Source organism: Pleuronectes platessa, chromosome 3, assembly GCF_947347685.1.
Source record: "Pleuronectes platessa chromosome 3, fPlePla1.1, whole genome shotgun sequence".
Lineage (NCBI taxonomy): Eukaryota > Metazoa > Chordata > Actinopteri > Pleuronectiformes > Pleuronectidae > Pleuronectes > Pleuronectes platessa.
Window position 1 is genome coordinate 30,426,315 of NC_070628.1, and position 26,642 is coordinate 30,452,956.

At 39.2% G+C, this 26,642-nt stretch overlaps 1 protein-coding gene across 2 annotated transcripts in view; it reads left to right on the forward strand.

Moving 5' to 3' along the window:
* Positions 1-12,143, forward strand: part of si:ch211-89o9.6 (zinc finger protein 768) — a 32,770-nt gene extending 20,627 nt beyond the window's left edge. The window contains exons 5-8 of one of the 2 annotated variants that reach the window (XM_053419163.1): positions 1,615-1,708; positions 2,145-2,260; positions 6,322-6,721; positions 7,931-12,143. In XM_053419163.1, coding sequence (XP_053275138.1) covers positions 1,615-1,708; positions 2,145-2,260; positions 6,322-6,721; positions 7,931-8,583 — 1,263 coding nt within the window. In that variant the 3' untranslated portion in view covers positions 8,584-12,143. The remainder of the gene's footprint in view (positions 1-1,614; positions 1,709-2,144; positions 2,261-6,321; positions 6,722-7,930) is intronic. The other variant, XM_053419164.1, reaches the window with a different exon arrangement.
* Positions 12,144-26,642: the final 14,499 nt, after the last annotated feature.

Sequence of the window (26,642 nt, forward strand, 5' to 3'; positions counted from 1 at the left end):
GAAAGGTTAGGGTTAACCTTTCAATAGGGTCAGGAGAAGGGTACAAAATAATTTCCAAGGTATTGGATATACCACGAAACACAGTGAAGACAGCCATCATCAAGTGGAGAAAATATGGCACAACGTTGACATTACCAAGAACTGGACATCCCTCCAAAATTGATGAAAAGACAACATGAAAACCGTTCAGGGAGGCTTCCAAGAGGCCGACAGCAACATTAAAAGAGCTGCAGGAATTTCTGGCAAGGACTGGCCTCTGTACTACATGTGACAACAATCTTCCGTATTCTTCATATGTTTGGGCTATGGGGCAGGGTGGCAAGACAGAAGCTTTTCTTACCAAGAAAAACATCCAAGTCCGGCTAAGTTTTGCAAAAACATACATGAAGTCTCCAAAAGCATGTGGGGAAATTTGTTATGGTCTTATGAAACCGAGGATGAACTTTTCGGCCATAATTCCAAAAGGTATGTTTGGCGCAAAAACAACACTGCACATTCACCCAAAGAACACCCTACCCACAGTGAAGCATGGTGGTGGCAGCATCATGCTTTGGGGCTATTTTACTTCAGCTGGAACAGGGGCCTTAGTCAAGGTGGAGGGAATTATGAACAGTTAAGAAAAACCAGTCAGTTTTGGCACAAAACCTTCAGGCTTCCGTTAGAAAGCTGAAGATGAAGAGGAATTTCACCTATCAGCATGACAATGACCCAAAGCACACATCCAAATCAACGAAAGCATGGCTTCACTAGAAGAAGATTCCTGTTTTGGAATGACGCAGCCAGACCCCAGACCTGATTCCAATTGAACATCTGTGGGGTGATCGGAAGAGGGCTGTGCACAGAAGATGTGCTCGTAGTTTGACAGATTTGGAGCCCTTTTGCAAAGAAGAGTGGGAAAATATTGCCAAGTCAAGATGTGCCATGCTATTAGACTCCTACCCCAAAAGACTGAGTGTTGTAATAAAATCAAAAGGTGCCTCAACAAAGTATTAGGTTAAGGGTGTGCACACTTATGCAACCAGGTTATGGTAAGTTTTATATTTTGTATTTTTCCTCCTAAAAGATTTCAGATTGTTTTTCAACTGAATTGTTCACCTTATAGGTCACATTAAAGGTGGAAAAAGTTTGGACAGGATTTATCTTTGTCTCATTTGTTTACATCACAAAAACCTTGAAATTGAACAAGGGTGTGTAGACTTTTTATATCCACTGTACATATGGTTCTGAGATGCAGTACAACTACAAACTGCATTTAAATTTTGTTTTCAATTCTTAAGCACTGAAAATCAACCGTTTATTTGTTTTTTACACATTTTTGTAGATTTGTTTGAGGTTTTTAAATAAAATAACATGGAAAACCAAATGTTAATACTTCCTTCTATCCACTTGCGCGCGCACACACACACACACACACACACACGTAGGCACGCGCGCTTAGGCACATCAGTGAGCCGCGGATTACTTTCTAGTCAGAATGGTGGTCCCTGGGACAAAACCAGTTGAAAACCAGTTGAAAACCCCTGGTTTAGTCTCATGGACATTGTGTGTCATGTGCAGTCATGTTGTGTGTTTTGTGGTTTTTAAAATCACATGTTCTCTCTTTGTCATGTGCAGAAGGATGATGAGCCAGATGTGGTGCTGGTGAAGGTAGAGGAAGTGGAGCCGCTGTCGGAATCTCAGAACCGAACAGACCTCCGCATACAGGAGGGTGAGTGGACTCATGCATTGTGAAATTCAACTGACATCATCCTATTGGATCTTAATACATGAAATACGTGCGCCCGGCCAAATCCTCTTTTGACTACTATGTCCACTTGTAAGTTTATCTATTTCAAAACAAAATGCACACTTCCTATACGTTGGCAAAGGAGATCAATCATTGAAAAATCTAATTGAACAAAACATGTTCATCATTTATCATAATCAAATGTAAATGCCCCTTCTCATGTCATGGCAGCAGATTAAAAACAACATCAAGTCACTATCAGTTTTTATTGGTCAGCCATTGATTTACACACACTGTATCAGCATGGAAAATAAGCCACATAATACAGCCGATCATTTGAGAAGCCTGAAGAAGCTACATTTAATCTTGTGTAGTTGATTGATTGAGTGTGACAAAGAAAGTCACTTTGTTTATCCAGGGTTGGTGGAGTCAAGCACAGATGACTACAGAGGAGGGTTGCCATTTGATGACACCACGCAAGCCTCCACCAATCAGCTTTTAGGCCTGCAGGAGTCTGAGGGGGGCTTCTCAGAGGTCAGCTATGGCCGTTCTTCACTGTGGACGAATGGGGGGAGTAGATATTTTCATGACAACAGCCTCCCAGGGCCATCCTCACACTGCTCCCCCTTGCCATACCTGCAAGGCAAACTCATTAGCGCAGAGGCTGGAAGCTCTGAGAGGGTGTTGGCTGTTGAGAATTCATCAGGAATTTTATTGGCTGTTGAAAGCTCAAGAGGCTTCCATGCCTCTTTTGAGCCGCAGGGACCTGTTATAGATCTGTCAGACGAATCTAGCCCTATTCAGGCTCTAGATCACACACAGGGGGCGCCGCTGTCTATTCAGGTGTCCCAAACCTGCCCAGCCCCAGGTCCAAGTAAAGGTCAGGGCAGTTACTGCAGCACTAATATGCATCAGAAAATCCCCAGGAAGAGGGGATGTATATGTAGGTTCTGTGGGAAAGGTTTCAGCTCACAGGCAAACTTACACTCTCACCTGAGGACTCACACTGGAGAGAGGCCATATGGCTGCACAATCTGTGGCAAAAAATTCTCCCAGTTCTGGAACCTGAAGATCCACAGGAACATCCACACGGGGGAGAGACCATACCAGTGCCCTCTCTGCCCAGAGAGGTTCTCTGACCCCAGCAACCTGAAAAAGCACCAAAAAAGACACCAGCCAAAGACATAGACCTGCAGTCAGCAGCATCTGACATCTAGAACTAAGAATTCATAAATACTAATGAAGTTTATTGATGATATAATCATAATTATAACAAGACCACATGTAGCTCGCTGGAGCCAAAATATTCACAGGAAATTAACCTTCTTAAAGGATACATCACCTGTTCACTTCCAAACAACATGAATATTTTAATAAATTGCTTTTCATATACAATGTTTCAAACAATAGCCAACATAAACAAGTAATGGTTGTTCCGCCTTGTAGACTTGAAGTACATTGGCCCACATAATAAATAGTATGATGTCCATTTCCACTGCATGAATTATTAGTTCAACAGCAGAATTGCGTCATCACCACACCACACTTTCTCCAAAGGACAGATATGTATATGTCTTTGGGGTCTGTGTCCATACGCAGCTGTTTCTGGGCTGTAAGTGTCCATGTCCTCCATACAAGTAAAATGTCTGTATTTTCTGGGCTTTTACTATCTGTAATTACTTGAAGGGGGTCAGTAGGGACTCTCAGAGTATGAAAACTGTCAGACCATGGACTTTTGCACTCAGTCCATTCTAAGAAATATGTCTTTGAAACGGCTTGTTTCAAACTTTGGAGGTAGGATGACGTCAGCTACTCCTCTCCTTCTCTGAGCCCCACGCAGCCGGTACCTGTCCAGCCTCCGAACCTAACACAAAGTACTCAAACTACTCAAAGTACAGTCAGCCAATCAGAGGAGGGGCTCATAAATAAGAGGCAGGCCTGATATTTCTGGTGCACCAGAGAGAGGCAGAAGAGGTGGCATGGAAATAGCATTTTTTTTACTTTAAACCACTGATATGTCATCTTAGGGGTACCAATACCTCAAATAAAAGGTGTAAAATATGTAAAAATTATTCTTAAAACCCACTTTAAGCAGCAGTGTATCAGTGCATTTTCTTTATTGATGACATCAATGCTGCCCATAAAATCGCTCTTCACCTCCAACTCACTAATAAACACCGCAATCTCAGTTTCAGAGAGTTTCGCTTCTTCTTTTCATCGCTTAATGCCATGATGCTGTCATGACTCACCGTGAAACCCATTGGTCAGCAGGACAATTTAATATTCATGAGGTGCTTTGCATTCACCATTTATGGTTGAAAATGGGCATGTAGAGGGCAGAATATGAGGCAGATCCATGTACGAACATTTCCAGGTGGACTAATTTATAAAGGGAACATTGCGTTCAGGTGTGCGTGTTCACGGTTTTATACATCAGTTTTTTTTTGTTTTTGCTTGCACCATTTTCAGATTTTGTGCACACTTACACAATCCTGAATCCTATCCACTGTTTTATAAAACAGGGCATAGTACAATAACTAATCCCTTTTCTAAAACACTCTTTTTGAGTGCTGTTAAGTTCCTGTCAATAAAAATAAAATATCCAGATTGCATAATCATGCAAACACTGAAAACAACCTGAAAAAAATATTTAAATTACAAATAGACACACTGACCCTGATCTATCCCATAAAGAAACACATACACAAACATTGCTCGCTGAGGCTCCTGACATTTTGTAAGTTTTAAGTTCATAGTGACATTTTTCATGTTTGGAAATGATAATAATTCTGATCAAATAATCGATCAGAAGAGAAAATTATAGTGAAAATATTCATTAACTGCTGTTGGATACAAAACATTTGAAAAGAGCTTAACCATTACCATCCCAGTAACATCCTACTTTGACATTCATAAATAAGTGATGATAAACTAATTATATAATATTTAAGAGTATAGCAGTCACATGGCTCATTAAATGCTTTTATTTTGTTTTCTTGAAAATACAGATGTACCTTTACTTAAGATTTTCAATGAAGTACTTTGAGGTATAACAGAGTAACTAACAGTTTGGTAGTAGTACTTTTACTAAAACTGAAGGATGTAGTTATTTATCCATCACTGATGATACCACATAAACAAAAAAACATTTTTGAGAAAATGCAACAATGCTTTAAATGTGACAAATCTGTGCAGGACGTTTTGACTTTCATGCAAAGTATCTTAACATTGAAAAAAAAATTCAGAGTTAATTTGCAGTCAGTGTTTGTGTTGTGTTGAGTGTGAGTGATTCTTCTCGGACAGATTGTTTGGGTCTGTTTGTGTTAACAACAGAAAGTGAGAGCTGCAGAGTGTGAGGATGGATTACTCATTCATTGCACTTGATCAGATATGCTAATAAACATGGGAAGATAGAAATGATAGTCCATCTCTGATATGAGCCTGTTTCAGATACTGAATCTTTGCATTGCAGCCGAAGATGCTGACGTATCAATCACACAGATACAAAACAAGAAAAACCCAGCCACTGAGATTGAGATATTTTTGACATTCCAGGCCATAATTCAACAACTGTCTGGAGAATCATTAACTTGGTAATCGTGTCTGCCTTTTAATTATAATTTATTTAAGTGGTTGTCTTCCAGTGGAAATGCATTCAATTGCTCATAACAATACAGGATCTGTGAAATCTGTCTCCTCTTTGTTTTATCTACAAGAAACTCTTCTGGAGGAGTGTTTATTTTAAAGTGTTACTGTAGCACAAATGTATACAGCTTTTTCTATTGTGTCACGATTTTGTAAATTCCTCCTCAGTGTCCACAGTTTGTACTGTAAATAATTAAAACTTTATAAAAAAACATCAACATGAATTTGTCTTTTTATTATACATTACAAAATTGTGATACAATATTTTTGTTAGATTAGATAGAATCAGATCTCAGTGAATTTGTAACCCACATTCGTCCCTTTTGGTATTTTGTTTAGTGCTAGCCCCCAGTGTGAATCTACTGCCAGTGCTGTAATGGGTTTTACAGTTCAATCCTGTCATCAGCAGCATTTCACAAGTTAAGGCAGATCCACACTGGCAGAGAGGTATCATAATCCTCCTCAGGGATCATGGTTATCAGGAGTCCCCTATAACAGTCAGCGGAGTTAGAGCACAGAAAAGGGACACTTCAACATTTTGAATAAAATGCATGAAATTCTTTTTTCTTGACCCAAGGAATTCATTGATGCAGGGAAACTAATTCCAGTACATTACTCTATGTACAAGAAGTTTGCCAAGATTTCATTGGCACAGTGCTACATGAATGCTGACTTTTGATCCTCTCTCACATGGACTACACTGCATTTGCGCTCCCTTGCATGAATTTACAGAGTAGGTTCACTATTTCATGACATTAACCTGTAGTAACACTACTCCAAGTTCTCCACTTAACTCAAATTTATGGAGGTCATATTAATCTTCTTATCTAAAACTAAGAGAAACAAAGCGGCATATTTTCCAACCTGTGTTTTGTTGTTCATTGAGTCCCATCACCCTGGTGAGATGTAAGTCTGAATGAACCTCTCTCCTCCTCCCTTCCCCTGCCCAGTCTGCAGAGCCTCAGTCGACCCCCATGATATCAGAAGATTCCAGCAGTAAAGTGGCAGTCAAACACCGGGTACCAGACACCAAGACGTCAGCTAACCCCAACGCACAACCACCAGCAGCGCAGAGATCAAGTAACAGCCTCTCGCTAAGCTCTGAGTCCTCTCTGTTTGAAATCGAGACATTCTTCACCCGCAGGGCTCCTGATCATGACTCTGTGTCCACCCCCGGTGGCCCCTCATGTTCTTTCAGCATTGATGACTCAGTAGAGTTCGACACAGAGGGAGTAACTATTGTAGAGGCTGAGCCATCAGTCTCCTTAGCAGTGAGGATTAGTGGAGGGCAGAGTTTGTCCCCTGCAGCTGGATGCTCTACAGTTCACATCCAGCCCCCTGGGTCACAAGGTAATTAGCCATCTTCTTTCCTATCAGACACTCGCAACTGCAGCAACTACACATGTATATACAGTAAGCCAGGATGCTGAAGAGCAGCAGAAACATTACTGATAACTTTTCTTTAGATAATGTATCTGTGCCTCTCTGTTGTGGCTTATGGCATTTCTACATCCAAGATGGATCTTTTAGAAAATATACTCCAGGATATAAATATCAAACGGCTTATCAGGTTCTGTGGTGGAAAGACTGAGAAGCAAGCTTTTCAAACAGGGTTAGACCTTAGGTCACTAAACCAGTCTCAGTAGATGCACAAAACAGAATGTATAAATATGTGTTGTGAATATTTTTTAAATGTTAAAATGTAGAATGTGAAGAAGTGTATGCAGCAGTGTCCCATCACATAATGACATGCTGTTGCCTGCTTGAGTTTAAAATGTATACTTTTGTTTGTAATCAACACTTGAGGTACAGTTTAGGTTGGGCATAGCTTGCGCTGTAGACTAACATGCACCTCGCGATAAAGTGGAAAGTTTTGTTTTTATGTCTCAGTGGCTGGACAAGCTCACATGTCTCAACCTCCCTCTGCTTCAGTCAGTTCGGTTGGAACAGACATCACTGCTTCTGATGTCTTTTTTTCTGCTTTGCATTAATTAGTTAGATTTAGATGTTCAATATTCATTAATGTGTCAATTACCATTGTTTTAGTTACACGGACAGTGACTTAGGTGGCAGACAACATGCAGAATACACCATACTGTTCCCTTTCGAGGCAGGATGTTACATTTTTACAAAGTTAGTCAAACTTTGATACGATGTATAATTCATCTGGTTTTTAAGATAACTTTCTCTTTTTATTGAGGTTTTTATTGATTCAGTTGATAGATCCGCAACATTAGCTATGTCTGTGGGCTGTGAACAGATGGTTACAGAGATTATGCTTCACTCAGCATGGCAGAGGAAAATAATAATGCGTCACAAAGCACACACATACAACTTGATGAGCGGTATATCGCAAGTTTGGGGTGGACTGTACTTCATGTAATAGAATGATCGGGGCAGAATCTGCTGAGAGGCCAGTAAAAGTTGTATTACCTTTAATAAGCTACATGGTGTTCATGTTGTAGATACTGATTTGTTGTTGCGATGTGAATATCTCGGGGAGGATGGAGTAATGACAGTGGGCTGAATCCATGTTTTTTCTGCGGCCTGCTCTGTCAGCAGGGACTTCTGTGTCTGTACCTCAGAGGATCCAGGTTCCATCTTCCCAGCATCCATGGAGCAGAACACCAGCCATGATTAAAAGTGTACAGTCAGTGAAACAACAGCAACTTAACAATCCCTCTGCACAGACCACATTGTACTCCAGCACAGCTGCTGCCGCTAACAGTAACAGTGGTGATAAAACAAGTGTCTCTGGTATCACCTCAACCTGCAGGATAATGAGCTCCACTGTGGCTCCACAGTCAGCTTTAGCTCTCAGGGGATCCCCAGCACTGTTGGCAAGCATTGATTTAGCAATTGCTGCACAGCAACGAGCCAGCCTCCTGGGTCACCTCAGTAAAAGCCAGCCTGCCAGTATTGCCTCCGGCGAGCACCGCAGGAAAGGCTATGTATGCCAAGTCTGTGGTAAGTCCTTCTCCGGCTTGTCCAACCTGGAGGCCCACGAGAGAGTCCATACGGGGGAAAAACCTTTCCGCTGCGACACCTGTGGGAAATACTTCTCAGAGGCAGGGAACCTGAAAAAGCACCAGAGGGTTCACACCGGGGAGAAACCCTTTAGCTGCGAGAAGTGTGGGAAGAGTTTTGCCTGGATCTGCAATCTGCGGACGCACCAGCAGTCTGCCACAGGCTGCGGATCACAGCTCAGTTGAGCATAAGGACTGGGCTGATTTCACACACTCTGCTGATTTTAGTAGTATATCACTCACACACTAACACACACCTTGTATATCTATCTTAGTGAAGACACCCATTGGCATAATCCATTACCCTGGACGGCGTGTAAACTGAGAAATGCAATACAGTGGGCCATAGTCTATTACATTACATTGCATTTAGCTGACGCTTTTATCCAAAGCGACTTACAATAGGTGCATTCAACCCCGAGGGTACACACCAAGAACAACAAGAATCAAGAAAGTACAATTTCTTCAAAAATAAAGCAAAACCAAGTGCTATAAGTAAGGGCCATTTAAGTTCTACTAAATTGTTAGTTTAAAAAATTGTTAGTTTTCTTTTCTTTTTTTTTAATAATTTTTTTTGTAGACTTTGATGCGGGCCACTTAAAATGGATGGCGGGCCGCAGTTGGCCCGCTGGCTGTAGTTTGGATAACCCTGCTCTAAGGTCTCCGCTCAAAATGGTCCTCACGGAGATATCTGTACAGGTACACACCCACAGATACCTGGCCTTTCTTCAGTGTGAAACAGTGGCACAGCAGCAATATGTGAAAACGTCTAATGTTATGTGTCTTGACCAAAGTAGGTTTTGTTATTTTTAGAGTCATGTTGGTTAAGTTGTTTTGGATTTGTGAGTTGTTCCAGGCACTCACTGCTTCTTTAATTCAGCTTGATTTGAAAGTCAGCATATGGAAGAAAATGGACCTCAGACTGTGGTTGTTGCCCGGTCTTCCTCCAACCTGTTCTTGGGTTGTTCTCAGAAACACAATTCACACTTAAGTGAAACCACAGTTAATTGCAGGACGTTAATGCAGAGGTGTGTGATAACATTACATTACAATACATGTAATTTATCTGACACTTTTATTCAAAGCGACTTTCGATTAGTGCATTTAACATCTATGTGGGGCAATTCATGGGATCAGGACACCTGCCCAAGGACACTTCGGCATGGATCTGAGCCGCTGACCTACTGTTTGGAGGATGACTGCTCTATGCTGTCAGCCACAGCTGCCCCAGCTGCCCATGATAACAACCATGTTCAGCCTGTTTGACAAAGGATTGAATGGAAACAAATGTTCTGCATGTGTGGTTTAAACTGTATGAAGACTTTTAACGGTACCAGCTTAAGCCAAAATCTTGTAATTGTTAATATTGAAATAAAATTAAAAATAACAGTCCAAATTTCCGATAATACATTTTGTTTCTCAAGTGCAACAACCAGTCCTTCTGCATACATACGAATAATGATGACAAAAGTTGTGATAGTTGGAGGCAGGACAGATGCATGTGACCAAGAAGTGATCTCAGCAGTCAAGATGAATTCTGTAGCTGTTTGGCAGGCAGAACCTCAACTGTTCAGTTTTAAATCAATAAAAATGTATTTCTATAGCCCATATTCACAAATCACAATTTGTCTCATAGGATGTAACAAGGTGTGTCATTCTCTGCCCTTTACCCTAAACAAGTATAGGAAAAACAACCAAACAAAAATTATATTAATATCGGGGGACAAAGCTTTGACCTGGAAGTCAAATATCATCCTGTTAGACATCATTAATCAAAAATGAATATGGACATGGAAACAAGCATGATTATGCCCAGGATTACAACAGCAGATCTCATTCTGCTCCTATAAATCTGTTTACTTGCATTTTTTGTGGGCTGTATCAAATCTATTGTCGTCGGAGTAATTTCATAAACACAAACCCTTAAAATTGCAGTTTACATCTTAGTTCAGATTTCTTCATTTTTAGACATTACAATAAACAACTTGGACCAGCCACAATGATTCAGCTCAGGAAATGTGTGCCCTTCCAATTCAAAACTAAATAAATATGTGTGATGCATCTCCACTTCCTCCCAATGTAAAAAGATTAAGACTAAATGTCTCAGATACGGCCACTGCCATCTTGTGCTGGTGACATCATTTAGTGACAAGAGTCTGCTCAGTAGTGATCGTAGAGTGGAATCTATTTTGTATAAAGACAAATTCCATGTAGGGAATGTACAAATGTAAAAAAAAACCACAGAAGCTGAAATTAACGTCTATAAGCAAACATCACATATATATCTTCCATAAAATGATACATTGGAGAGATATATTAAACAAAATCATCATGATCTTTTTATCATCTAAACAAGGCCCATTAACTGGCAGGATTTACCATTCCAAATATACTGAAGATGTTGTAGCAGGGCCCAGTAGGACTGCAGGGGTGTACGTTACTGCCCTCTATTGCTTTTGTAGTTAATTTAATTTCAAGGAATTATTTAAGTTGTTTCACATTCAATGCAGAATAGTTACTGCACATAATACCTATAAACAGATGTCTGACCATTATTGATGCAAACCTAATCGAACCCTTTCCTTTTTTTTCTCGAATGTTTTTTATAAGGTTGGGCACAACTTTAACTCTTAAAATGGGTTTCAGATACTTAAATCCATCCCTGATTGACAGTGACATACTGATGCCTTCAAGGTCGTACTATTCAGCTATTTGACTGTAATAAAATAAAACAATCAAAGGCAAGTATATCTGTGCAGAGGAGTCGCCTGTCGTTTTTTCTGAGATGCCTGACCTCAGGCCACATGAGAATCAAATCCAAATTGATCTACCTGAATCAAAAGTGAATCAGCAGAAATTAAGGGAAGTTAACTGAGCTGTAGTGAAAATTGGATTTTGTATATTTATAATATCATAATGCACTATATTAGTATCTGTTTTTAATCTGTTTACCAGTGGTTGGTTAGTTTCTGGGGCGACTTTGGGTTGTGCCCCGCACAGGCAAAAAAGTCTATGGTGTGGTAGCTGAACCCCACAGCCCCCAAAGGAGTCTTTGTTCTCCGGGCGACTTGAGGTTTAAACTATACAAAAGTAGTGCGAAGAGGCCTATTTAGTTTGAATCAATAACGTGTCCTTTGGGAAAAGAGGAGACTCTGTTCGATTTACTGATCCCGGAGTCAAGGCGCCGATAGTTTTAAGAGTGTGTATACAAGGCGAAATCATTTCTGAGTTTTCGTTCAAAATCCTTTAAGTTTGCCACCACTGATGTAGTAAAGCAAAATGTAAGCTCTGATGCTGCAGCAGGGTTAATGAATGTATAATGAATGTTTTTTATCTTTCAAATTGATGTGAATATGACAACAAGGGAAACACTCAGTCCACAGCCGAGGTTAAAACTAAACTGGGAAAAATGAAAAATTGAACTATGGCAAATTGAAAAGCAAATGAAGTCAGTGATAAACCGGCAATACAAGGTGTCTGGTCCGAAGCAAAGCTTTGCTCGAGAATGCCAGCTGGAGTCATAAGCAGATAAAAATACAGAATGTTGTGTCTTTAATGCGGACATGTGTGAGTGGACTGATGGTGAATTTTCAGTTCCTGGGTCATTTACCCCAGAAAGTTGATCCAAATCCGATGGGATTAAAATAACTAGAGCAGATAAAGAATAATGCTACGATTTCCACAAATATCAGTGATAAATGTTCCTGATAAATGCTGATGAATTATCAATCAATCAAATTTTATTTGTATAACTCATATTCACAAATTACAATTCGTCTCATAGGGCTTTAACAGGGTGAGACATCCTCTGTCCTTAACCCTCAGCAAGACGGACAGAAGTGCAATAGATGCCACGTGCAGGAAAACATCATCAAGATTAAAGTCTTCAAGATTAAAGATTAAAGTCTCTAGCAGCATTTGATGAGGGTAAACATCCCGAAGGACAACCCCAACATGACATGCCAAGCAGTCCCGCTGCAATCACAGTCCATGCTCAGCAACTAGCAGGACCACGATCCACCATCCAGACCAGAACACCACTCCAGTCCTCAGTCACCGTCCACCGCCACCCAGCACGAGCCGCCGCCAGGGTCCTGGTCCAATGCCCGTACCCGATGCCAACGCGACACAGGGTCCACCACCACCACCACGATCAGCCAACACGACACAGAATCCGCCACACTGGTTCCACCACCACGACCCCCGGTGCGCGATCAACAAACCGCAATCCATGGTGCGGCCACAGAAGCCCTGGATCTGCGGGTGATAAAGCAAAGGGATTCCGGGGAAGGGGGATAGGGATGGAGAAGAGGAAGGAGAAGCTGGAAAAAGAAGCTCTGTGTGTCATGTGTCATAAAATAGAACAAGTAACGTTCTGCCGCACTAATTAGCTCTCACTGTAAGCTTTATCAAAAAGGAAGGTTTTGAGCCTACTCTTAAACGAACAGATGGTGTCTGCCTCCCGAACTGAAAGTGGTAGTTTATTCCACAGCAGAGGAGCTTGATGGCTGAAAGCTCTGGCTCCTACTCTACTTTTAGAGACTTTAGGGACGACAAGTAGGCCTAAATTCTGGGAGCGGAGTGCTCTAGTGGGTTTATAAGGTACTAACAGCTCTTTAAGGTAAAAAGGCGCTATATTATTAAGGGCCTTGAAGGTGAGGAGGAGAATTTTAAATTCTATTCTAGATTTAACTGGAAGCCAGTGTAGCGATGCTAATACTGGAGAAATGTGCTCTCTTTTCTTTGTTCTCGTCAGGACACGTGCTGCGGCATTTTGGACAAGCTGTAGAGTCTTTTACGACTTACTGCTGGAGCCTGATAATAATGAATTACAATAGTCCAGTCTCGATGTAACAAAGGCGTGGACTAGTTTTTCTGCATCTTTTTGCGAAAGGACATGATTTTTGAGATATTACGCAAGTGGAAAAAGCGGTCCTAGAAATTTGTTTTAAGTGAGAATTAAAGGATAAATCAGGATCGAAGATCACTCCCAAGTTCCTGACTGTTTCGTTGGAAGCAAGGGCAATGTCGTCTAGCGCAGCTATATCATTAGATAATGTATCTCTAAGGTGTTTGGGGCCAAGTATTATAACCTCTGTTTTGTCTGAGTTTAATAAGAAAAAATTGCGGGTCATCCAGGTTTGTATGTCCTTGAGACATGCTCGAAGTTTAGTTAATTGATTACTTTGTTCAGGTTTTATTGATAAGTATAACTGGGTGTCATCTGCAAAGCAGTGGAAATTTACAGAGTGTGTCCTGATAATGTTTCCTACTGGAAGCATATATAATGAGAATAAAATTGGGCCGAGCACAGAGCCTTGGGGAACACCATGGTTTACTTTGGTGCGCACAGATGACTAATCATTAATTTGCACGAAAATGGGAGCGATCAGAAAAGTACGATTTAAACCAGTTAAGGGCGGTTCCATTAATGTTAATTAACTGTTTAAGTCTTTGTAATAGAATTTGAAGGTCAATTGTGTCGAATGCTGCACTGAGGCTATTAAAAGGTCATTAGTGACTTTTGCCAAGGCTGTCTCTGTACTGTGATTGGCTCTAAACCCCGACTGAAAGTTTTCATATATATTCTTTTCCTGGAGAAACTCACACAGCTGATTGGCTAGCACTTTTCTAAGATTTTAGACATGAAGGGGAGATTAGATATTGGTCTGTAATTAGCTAAAACCTCTGGGTCTAGAGTGGTTTTTTTGAGTAGGGGTTTGATGACAGCTATTTTAAAAGACTGTGGTACATAACCTGATGATAATGACAGATTAATTGTATTAAGTAACGAACTATCAATTAGGGGCAGAATTTCTTTAAGTAATTTTGTAGGAATGGGATCTAAGATACAGGTTGTTGGTTTAGAACCTGAGATTATTTTGGTAAACAGATCACAGGTGAATTAATGTTTGAACATTTCAAAAGAATACATGATGATTAAATGAGCAATGATTTTTAAACATACCTATAAGATAAAACATACCTGCACTTAATAGGAAGTAAAGCTTTAATTTATATGTGCTGACATTCCTGTTCTTTTAGGAATTTACTACTGATGTTACTACTACTGTTTCTCTGAGACAGAACTTGTCTCTTGACCAAATGAAGAAAATCCATCAAGGATTTAGATAATGTGTGATATACTTGAGGGAATTAAGGAAATGTGCTATGAAGTGTTAAATGTAGTAAAAGTACATAATCATCAACATAACACAAGTCTAAGTGTAAGTATATTCATTGTGTGTAATCTTTATCTTAGCAGCACAAGCTCTAGAGTAAATTTAGTAGAATAAAATAATGAAAATGGAAATACTGTAGAGCAACTGTACCACTCAGATAGTTAAGTTAAGCTTATTGTATCAAAAGCAAAAAAGATAGATGACCTTCGAGTTCAGATCGAAAGGAGAGCAGGAGACAGACAGACAGTATCTTAACTCTCCTCTTCTGTTTGGGACATGAAAATAGAGGACAATAATCACTACTGTTCAAAATCAGCAATATCGAGTAATAATCACTACTGTTCAGTTTCGGCTAAATGTAAAACACATTACGACATGACATTTTAAATTAATAAGTCCAATTTATTGAAAGTTACGCACTGAACGAGCACTCGCTGGAGGTTGCTGTTCTATTGTATGAAAGGTTTAAAGCCATTAAATAAGAAGTTACTCTAATCGTGTTCTCTATGAAACTGATCAAACATAAAGAAAGGGGACCACTTCCAGTGGGCGGTGCAAAAGCGAACACCCTCGCCATCGATTTTTTTCTCGAAAATGCAGAGCAGTGGTGACCATATGGTTTAAAAAATAATAATCATGAGATGTTGACATCAAGTCAGAGATGAGAGGATAAGTTATTGAGATGGAACAAAAAGAGAGAAAGAAGGCAATTTGCTTGCCACAAACTGTATTTCCTAAAGAACAGTAAAAGATAGTGTAAGATTTGAATCTTAGAGAAAATATTATATATAACTTCACTCTTGTATCAGGCTTATGGGTGATTTGGTAAACTGATATTATCAAATCAGGTGAACGGTGTAGGAATTACAACAAATTTTAAATGTGGCATCCCCCTTTTTAAGGGATCAAATGTAAATGGACAATTGGCTGCTCAGCTGTTCCATGGCCAGGTGTGTGTTCTTCCCTCGTTATTTCATTGACAAGGATCAGATAAAAGGTCTAGAGTTCATTTCAGGTGTGGTATTTGTGTTTGGAATCTGTTGCTGTCAACTCTCAATATGAAGTCCAAAGATCTGTCACTATCAGTGAAGCAAGCCAAATCAACTGTTTGGTACATTCTTAAAAAGAAAGAACGCACTGTTGAGCTCAGCAACACCAAAAGACCCGGAAGACCACAGAAAACAACTGTGGTGGATGACAGAAGAATTATTTCCCTGGTGAAGAAAACCTCTTCACAACAGTTGGCCAGATCAAGAACACTCTCCAGGAGGTAGGCGTATCTGTGTCAAAGTCAACAATCAAGAGAAGACTTCACCAGAGTAAATACAGAGGGTTCACCACAAGATGTAAACCATTAGTGAGCCTCAAAAACAGGAAGACCAGATTAGAGTTTGCCAAACGACCTTTAAAAGAGCTGTAGTTCATCTTAATGTTTTCTTGCCTCACAAAGTGACAATTAAAGCTAATTCTAAGCTAACTACAATTAGATGGTATAATTTGCCTCCCAGAGCGATAACAGACATGATTCAATCTCTGCCCGACTTAGGTGTGTCGGTAGAAACCACCAGCCCTTTCTAACTTTTGAATTTTGCTTCATTGCTGACCTGTTGGGTCATCAGCAAAAACCCCAGACTTTCAGTCTGGGTTTAGAGCCAATCACAGTACAGAGACAGCCTTGGCAAAAGTCACTAATGATCAATTAATAGCCTCAGATCAGGGACTTGTGTCTGTCCTCGTTCTGTTAGATCTCAGTGCAGCATTCAACACTATTGACCATCAAATTTTATTACAAAGATTTAAACAGTTAATTAACATTAATGGAACCGCCCTTAACTGGTTTAAATCGTATTTTTCTGATCGCTCCCAATTCGTGCAAATTAATGATGAGTCATCTGTGCCGACCAAGGTTAACCATGGTGTTCCACAGGGCTCTGTGCTCGGCCCAATTTTATTCTCATTATATATGCTTCCACTAGAAATCATTATCAGGACACATTCGGTAAATTTCCACTGCTATGCGGATGACACCCAGTTATACTTGTCAATAAAACCTGAACAAAGTAATCAATTAACTAAACTTCGAGCATGTCTCAAGGACATAAAACCTGGATGACCCGCAATTTTCTCTTATTAAACTCAGACAAAACAGAGGCCCTTGCTTTCAATGAAACAGTCAGGAACTTGGGAGTGATCTTCGATCCTGATTTATCCTTTAATAGTCACTTAAAACAAATTTCTAGGACAGCCTTTTTCCACCTATGTAATATCTCAAAAATCAGACATGTCCTTTCGCAAAAAGATGCAGAAAAACGAGTCCACGCCTTTGTTACATCGAGACTGGACTATTGTAATTCATTATTATCAGGCTCCAGCAGTAAGTCGTTAAAGACTCTACAGCTTGTCCAAAATGCCGCAGCACGTGTCCTGACGAGAACAAAGAAAAGAGAGCACATTTCTCCAGTATTAGCATAGCTACACTGGCCTCCAGTTAAATCCAGAATAGAATTTAAAATTCTCCTCCTCACCTTCAAGGCCCTTAATAATATAGCGCCTTTTTGTCTTAAAGAGCTGTTAGTACCTTATCAACCCACTAGAGCACTCGGTTCCCAGAATTCAGGCCTACTTGTCGTCCCTAAAGTCTCTAAAAGTAGAGTAGGAGCCAGAGCTTTTAGCCATGAAGCCCCTCTGCTGTGGAATAATCTACCACTTTCAGTTCGGGAGGCAGACACCATCGTTTAAGGGCTCAAAACCTTCCTTTTTGATAAAGCTTATAGTTAGAGCTAATTAGTGCGGCAGAACGTAACTTGTTTAGTCTAAAAAGGCATAGAGGTATTGATGGCTGATCTACTGAGTGGGCCACATGGTTTTCATCGTACTATCATACAAACCAGTAGCCAGTAAGATTTACCTTAAGCCTCAGTGTAGCCCCAAGTTCGGCCTGTATCATTGTATCATTGATTACAAGGCAAAAACCCCTGATGACGCTTCGACGGACGCAAGCTTCTCTTTCCAGCTTCTCCTTCCTCTTCTCCATCCCTATCCCATTTCCCCGGAATCCCTTTGCTTCATCACCCGCAGATCCAGGTCCTCTCGCCGCACCATGGATAGCAGTTTGTGGATCGCGCATCGGGGGTCGCAATGGTGGATCCAGTGTGGCGGATTGTGTGTCGTGTGGGCTGATCGTGGTGGTTGTGGCGGATCCTATGTCGCGTTGGCATTGGGTACGGGCGGTGGACAAGGACCACGCCGGTGGCTCGTGGTGGGTCCTGGTGGGCGGCGGTGGACGGTGACTGAGGACTGGAGTGGCTTATGGTCTGGATGGTGGATCGTGGTCCTGCTGTTTGCCGACCATGGACTGTGATTGTAGCGGGACTGCTTGGCATGTCATGTTGGGGGTTGTCCTTCGGGATGTTCACCCTCATCAAATGCTGCTAAAACCTTTAATTTTGATGATGTTTTCCTACACTTGGCATCTATTGCACTTCTGTCCGTCCTGGGAGAGGGATCCCTCACATGTGGCTGTCTCTGAGGCTTCTACGTATTTTTACCCTGTAAAAGGGTTTTTTAAGTAGTTTTTCCTTACTCTCGCTGAGGGTTAAGGACAGAGGATGTCACACCCTGTTAAAGCCCTATGAGACGAATTGTAATTTGTGAATATGGGCTATACAAATAAAATTTGATTGATTGATTGATTGATAAATGGCCTATTGTGCTTTATTCCAATCAAATCACACCTTGTGCAAGCCTACCTTTGACACCCCATAAAAAACTCTGCTTTGGACTGATGTGTATATGTGAGAGCATGTTAATAAAACGAACTAACTAAATAACCTAAACCAAACCTTCTTTCATTTACAGGTATAAAGCAGACTTCTAAAACCTTCAAATGAACCTATTCATGCCTTTCATCTAGGACATTATGTACTAATCAAATCAGGAAAAGTGTCTATCTCATATACAGGTGAAAAGGTCTGTTCGAGTTGCTGTTAACAACTAGAACAGCCCTTAGGGTCTAAGGTAAAGCAGAATGAATCCACATTTCAAGATCAAGCTAGACCTTCCCCCAGATGCCCATGAAGAGGTAATCGCTTTAGACAACATAGATATGAGAAAAGGGTCCCAACTCTGAATTAGAGGGAAGATTTGGTGCTATACATATGAATAATAATGGTTTGAATGTAATTTTGGGTTTGAAATAACTTGTGTTTTTTTAAATGTTGATGTATGTTGATTAATATTGTGTGTTTCAATAGTTCTCTTTATGTATCACTGGTCCTTAATATATAAGGAATTCTACGGTGGCCCTGAGAGCTCAAAACACTGCAACTTAAGAAAACACATGTAAGTGGACAAAACAAAAGCAAAGTAAGAAAACATCTTCATCAATTTGACAACGCAACACATTACAGAATCGCACTACAATTACAGAAACACGCTAAAACTAAAGAAACACGCTGCAAATACAGGAATGCGCTGCAATTACAGAAAACGACAACGGAGGTGTTTCCAGGGGACGCCTAAAAGTGATACTGTTGCCACAGGAGCCACAAAATCGTCCAATATGTCCAACAAATTTGGTTCCACAAAATGGACAAAACTTTGCCTGGAGAAAAGGAAGAATGTGAATGCTAAGTACTGTTAATTACTCACAAACAGGGACTTTATAGTTAGCGCTGTGGTAGCTTGTAACTCCAACCATTGAGGAATCATGACACTCTAAAGACAACATATTTGAGATCATATACGGCCAAGTGGGTCTCAGAGGGTTAACAGTAGACATCTGCAGTAATAAAGTTTATTATTTATTAAAATAAACCCAAAACGTTTACAGTTTAGCTAATTTTCCAATATCATTGCCGGACATCGACTTTAACAACTCCAAACTGCGGCAGCATCAACAACGGGACGTATCCGTTTCTGTAATGTGTTGTGTGGTGTTGTCAAATGGATGAAGATGTTTTCTTACTTTGCTTGCGTTTTGTCCACTTGCATGTGTTTTCTTAAGTTGCAGTGCGTTGAGCTCTCAGGGCCACAGTGAAATACTTATCAATGATGATCATTCTGAAGCCGAGAAGAAAAAAAGTACATTTAACGTAGAACAGTACGGAAAACGTATTGCATTCACTTAAAAAAAATAAGAACTTTTTTTTCCCGTTTTTTCCGAGATAAAAAACCTGCTCTTCGAACTTTTTTTTATCCATATTTTTTTTTTTTAAGTTATTGCAATACGCTTCTGTAGAGCAGCCCTGGTGGTTTAAAAATCATCTGACTCGCTCCGACGAAAGAAGAAAACAGAAAAAATCCTGGTGTTGTAACAACATTGAGGTTTATCTAATCGGATTGTTTTGACTAAAGAATTGTTCCATTAGATTCAAGAAATATGTCCCGTTAGTACATGTTCTGATTATTATATTATCATGCATTCTTTGAATTACATCTTGAAAATAAGCAGAAGGACTTATTGGTTGAGAGACGTTTGCCTGCCACAGACTCTTTTTTAGGGGGGTTCAAATTAATGCTTGATATGTGAGACTGTAATGGACATTTTTACCATTATACCACACTATATATTATCTCTGCTTATGCATACTATTTCTGTTTGTGTAACTGCCAAGATAACATCAGGGCCACAAATCTGAGACTCCCCCCACCAAGAGCTCTAAGAGGCCCTCAGCATGTGTCTGTGTCTTATTTCCTTTGATTTTACTATTCACTCAGTTCACACACATATTTCACACACACACACACACACACACGCACATCAACGTAGTTCAACTCTTCACACACACACACACATATCTCTTCACTCGGTTTTTAAAGAATTCTTCAGTCTGCATCTGCATAAAAAGCACAGGCTTCACTGTTTCTTTGTCATTCCCGCTGCAGAATGCTCTTTGCATGCTGTATGATTGTCTGACATTCCTTGCAAGGAATAAAGTATACTTAAAAGACTATTATTCTCAAATCTCTTTATTTCAGAAGTCTCACCAGGTCAAATTTCCATCACAAGACCTTAATGTTGAATTTACACTGTGTTTTATCCATTGAATTTGTATCAATCAATACAAATTTTATTTGTATAGCCCATATTCATAAATCACAATTTGTCTCATATAGGGCTTTAACATGGTGTGACATCCTCTAACCTTAACCCTCAACAAGAGTAAGGAAAAACTAGCCCAAAAAAAACGTTGAACAGGGTAAAAACTATTTAGAAACCTCAGAGAGAACTACATGAGAGGGATCCCTCTCCCAGGCCGGACAAAAATGCAATAGATGCCACATGCAACGGAGAACATCAGAAACATAAGTGTATTTGCAGCATTGATTAGAAGAAAAAGGTTTGTAGCATAATGGAAGATAAATGAATTGATGGATTATTGTCAGTAATGGTAGAATATCTGAGTAGACATATTCTACTGCATATCAAGAAGTCTTGTAATCATATTCCACGGTCAGCAGCCACCAAGATCAGGATTCACCATCACGATCGGATAACACCATGGTAATTTCAGTTTTGATTCAGGTAGATCAATATGGATTTTACAGTCAAATGGCAGAACTTTCTTTATGATCTCATCAAGCTCTTACACGGTAAGCAGTGGTGTACAAAGTACTTGAAAGCCATACTTGAGTAAAAGTACAGATATCTTACCTGAAAGTGACTTCGGTAAAAGTAAAAGTCACCAGTCAGAAAATGACTTGAGTAAAAGTCTTAAAGTAGCTAAAATTAAATGTACTTAAGTATCAAAAGTATCTGGTGTTGAAATGTACTTAAGTATCAAAAGTAAAAGTACAAGTATCAAATTAAAAATGTAAAGTGCTTTTTATAGTAGGCCTACACAGAAACAAAACAACCGAAATTGTTCTATTCAGACTTTATTTCAACTGATTTCAATTATTATTTATAAAATAATATAGAACTCATACATGAACAAGTGAAATTGGAAGTGATGAAACTTAAAATAAATATTAAATAACGGAGAGTTTTGAAACGCCATTATTTCCGTCTCCCTCGGTAGACACAAGAGGCACATCATTCGATAGGATGTATGTTGTATCCCCACGAAGGCAAACATGGTCGCGAGATACGGCCACGGGTGTGGTGGATTTGGTTCTTCGGCCGTGTCTTCAGCATCAGCGATAGATGAGGTGGATGAGGTAGCCATGGTGGTTTACTCCGGTGTAGTCGGGTGGACGGCTAACGGCTTATCTACTGCAGTAAAGTGAGCCGTCATCTGGGAAGCCAGCCGCCACTCGGGTTTTTGTTGCGCGTCTACTAGTGCCTCATACGGTAAAGCGGTATAGATAGTCGGAGCGCTTAAAAAAGAACGAAAAGACTTAAAAAAGAACGAAAAGACTTAGTTATAGTCTCTCATTTGATTTTTTTTTTATCTTCATGACGTATCTGTTCATATAAATGATGTATTTTTACTGCAAATTGAAGGGCAAGTCTGTAAAAAAGGACCACTGTATTTTTAATGTAACAATATTTGGATGCTGATTAAAAATATTCCTTGAGAGGTTATAATTCACTTCGCGTGGATTCCTGTTCACGGTGTCTCTGACTATGCTCACACAAATTTTTGTGTATTTTTACTGTAGAATAACTGAGAAAATTAAAGACAAAATCTGGGAAGTGGCTCAAAGCATTCATAATGTTACCATATTTGGAAGCTTATAAAAAATATTCCTTGAGAGGTTATAATTCACTTCGCGTGGATTCCTGTTCACGGTGTCTCTGACTATGCTCATACACAGTTTTGAGTATTTTTACTGTAGAATAACTGAGAAAATTAAAGACAAAATCTGGGAAGTGGCCCAATGCATTCATAATGTTACCATATTTGGAAGCTTATAAAAAATATTCCTTGAGAGGTTATAATTCACTTCGCGTGGATTCCTGTTCACGGTGTCTCTGACTATGCTCATACAATTTTTTGTGTATTTTTACTGTAGAATAACTGAGAAAATTAAAGACAAAATCTGGGAAGTGGCTCAAAGCATTCATAATGTTACCATATTTGGAAGCTTATAAAAAATATTCCTTGAGAGGTTATAATTCACTTCGCGTGGATTCCTGTTCACGGTGTCTCTGACTATGCTCATACACAGTTTTGAGTATTTTTACTGTAGAATAACTGAGAAAATTAAAGACAAAATCTGGGAAGTGGCCCAATGCATTCATAATGTTACCATATTTGGAAGCTTATAAAAAATATTCCTTGAGAGGTTATAATTCACTTCGCGTGGATTCCTGTTCACGGTGTCTCTGACTATGCTCATACAAATTTTTGTGTATTTTTACTGTAGAATAACTGAGAAAATCAAAGAGAAAATCTGGGAAGTGGCTCAAAGCATTCATAATGTTACCATATTTGGAAGCTTATAAAAAATATTCCTTGAGAGGTTATAATTCACTTCGCGTGGATTCCTGTTCACGGTGTCTCTGACTATGCTCATACAATTTTTTGTGTATTTTTACTGTAGAATAACTGAGAAAATTAAAGACAAAATCTGGGAAGTGGCTCAAAGCATTCATAATGTTACCATATTTGGAAGCTTATAAAAAATATTCCTTGAGAGGTTATAATTCACTTCGCGTGGATTCCTGTTCACGGTGTCTCTGACTATGCTCATACAAATTTTTGTGTATTTTTACTGTAGAATAACTGAGAAAATTAAAGACAAAATCTGGGAAGTGGCTCAAAGCATTCATAATGTTACCATATTTGGAAGCTCATAAAAAATATTCCTTGAGAGGTTATAAGGGACTTTGAGTGGATTCCCGTTCATGGTGTCTCTGACTATGCTCATACACAGTTTTGAGTATTTTTACTGTAGAATAACTGAGAAAATTAAAGACAAAATCTGGGAAGTGGCCCAATGCATTCATAATGTTACCATATTTGGAAGCTTATAAAAAATATTCCTTGAGAGGTTATAATTCACTTCGCGTGGATTCCTGTTCACGGTGTCTCTGACTATGCTCATACAATTTTTTGTGTATTTTTACTGTAGAATAACTGAGAAAATCAAAGAGAAAATCTGGGAAGTGGCTCAAAGCATTCATAATGTTACCATATTTGGAAGCTTATAAAAAATATTCCTTGAGAGGTTATAATTCACTTCGCGTGGATTCCTGTTCACGGTGTCTCTGACTATGCTCATACAAATTTTTGTGTATTTTTACTGTAGAATAACTGAGAAAATTAAAGACAAAATCTGGGAAGTGGCCCAATGCATTCATAATGTTACCATATTTGGAAGCTTATAAAAAATATTCCTTGAGAGGTTATAATTCACTTCGCGTGGATTCCTGTTCATGCTGTCTCTGACTATGCTCATACAAATTTTAGGGTACTTTTACTGTAGAATAACTGAGAAAATTAAAGACAAAATCTGGGAAGTGGCCCAATGCATTCATAATGTTACCATATTTGGAAGCTTATAAAAAATATTCCTTGAGAGGTTATAAGGGACTTTGAGTGGATTCCTGTTCATGGTGTCTCTGACTATGCTCATACACAGTTTTGAGTATTTTTACTGTAGAATAACTGAGAAAATTAAAGACAAAATCTGGGAAGTGGCCCAATGCATTCATAATGTTACCATATTTGGAAGCTTATAAAAAATATTCCTTGAGAGGTTATAATTCACTTCGCGTGGATTCCTGTTCACGGTGTCTCTGACTATGCTCATACAAATTTTTGTGTATTTTTACTGTAGAATAACTGAGAAAATTAAAGACAAAATCTGGGAAGTGGCCCAATGCATTCATAATGTTACCATATTTGGAAGCTTATAAAAAATATTCCTTGAGAGGTTATAAGGGACTTTGAGTGGATTCCTGTTCATGGTGTCTCTGACTATGCTCATACACAGTTTTGAGTATTTTTACTGTAGAATAACTGAGAAAATTAAAGACAAAATCTGGGAAGTGGCCCAATGCATTCATAATGTTACCATATTTGGAAGCTTATAAAAAATATTCCTTGAGAGGTTATAAGGGACTTTGAGTGGATTCCTGTTCATGGTGTCTCTGACTATGCTCATACACAGTTTTGAGTATTTTTACTGTAGAATAACTGAGAAAATTAAAGACAAAATCTGGGAAGTGGCCCAATGCATTCATAATGTTACCATATTTGGAAGCTCATAAAAAATATTCCTTGAGAGGTTATAAGGGACTTTGAGTGGATTCCTGTTCATGCTGTCTCTGACTATGCTCATACAAATTTTAGGGTACTTTTACTGTAGAATAACTGAGAAAATCAAAGAGAAAATCTGGGAAGTGGCCCAATGCATTCATAATGTAACCATATTTGGAAGCTTATAAAATGTTTTCCTTGAGAGGTTATAAGTTAATTTGAGTGGATTCCTGTTCATGCTGTCTCTGACTATGCTCAATAGTCTGCATGAGAAGCTACAGAGACAGGGAGTGGAATCAATCAAATGCAAAAGAAACAATGTGGAAAAATTAAAACACTTTTTTGGTACTGTAGATATATATTTTTTAATCACACTTCAAATATGTGAATTTCTCAATGCCGAGAGCAAATACGAAATCAACAAACAATTACAATAAACTTTTTACATTTTGTAGATAGCCGTGTCAGACACAGTCCCGGGTGGTGGGGTAGTGTGCTGGGGGAGGAGATGAAGGGGATTTAATCACATAAACAGCAACTCCAGCGGTCAGCCTTTGCTTGTTGCAGCTCCTTGACGTCCATACCCAAGCACTGTTCATGGAACCATCTCCCACACTTGTCACACTGAATCTGTGTGTGACAATGTGGAAATGTAAAATATTATTTTCAGAGAATTCTCATACATTTAAGTGGAATTGTTTCACAGTTAAATGACCTGGGGGAATAAGTACTGTTGGAATTGTATGGACACTGCAGAGGTATGCCTTGTGCGTCGATGAGAACCCGGATGGATGCCACAGACCCAGTGGCAGATAGAGTTGCATTGTAAAAGCAGAGGCTTATAGTGAACCAATCGAATTCAAAATGTTCATTTTTTCACACCCATTACATTGTGCAATCATAATTTACTAATACTAATCTGCATAATAGTTACTAAAAAGCATGAATACATGTCATGGATGATCAGTGTAAATACTTTGCTTATATGTTTTCAATTGATGTTGAATTTCCCACTTAAATTTCTTGTGAAAATGATACTATAAATGCTATTACATGAGTTTTGAGGAAATGTAACTGAAATGACATTCAATCTTAGAATCAGTTTAACCCTACCCCATGTTCAACTTGAAAAATCTAACAGCAGCTTGTCTTGTGACACTCTCATTGATCTTCAAAAGTAATAATGAAAACAATAAAAAAAACAAAGCGAAATTTAAAAGACTCACCCAATTTGTTAATGGAGGCCCTGATCCAGGTTGTTTTGTCAGCGAACACATGGCACAATTATTGGCCAAATCAAACACTAAAATATAACCACAACCGATAATAAATTAGAAACACCAACATGTGAAATTTATTCTTACATGCAGTAGTGTACATATCAAAACCTCCGCCCTTGTTTTGTAAGTATGTATAAATACAAATAAGTTCTAGAGGCAGCATATTTACATGTTGTGGTAAACATAGTTCTAATAAATAGCTATATTCATCTTTGTCATTACCCAGGCCTACGTATTAGCATGGCCCATAAATACAATTTTTAGGCAATCCTTAATCAAAATCTACACTGTTAAGGCTCTGAATGTATATCTTAAGAGGATATTGTATGACTGCTCAGAACCCTCCCTTTGCTCCACAATTAGTATCACTTTCCTCTGAAGCTTACGTAAAGATTGTCAGTAGAAATTCAAACCACAGACAAATACCCTTCACAAACCTGATGCTTTCAATATTTGAAGAGCCATTTCTTGTCTCTCAGTGGCCATTTCTTTCCTGGATGTCCCAAATGTTAGGACTGGAACAGCTGGAAAGGCATTCATAACCGCCCTGGCCATCTAAACCAACACAAACGTTCAATTCATATTATGTACCTCGTGATTGCAAAATAGAGTTTTCTTAAAGTAAACAAAAT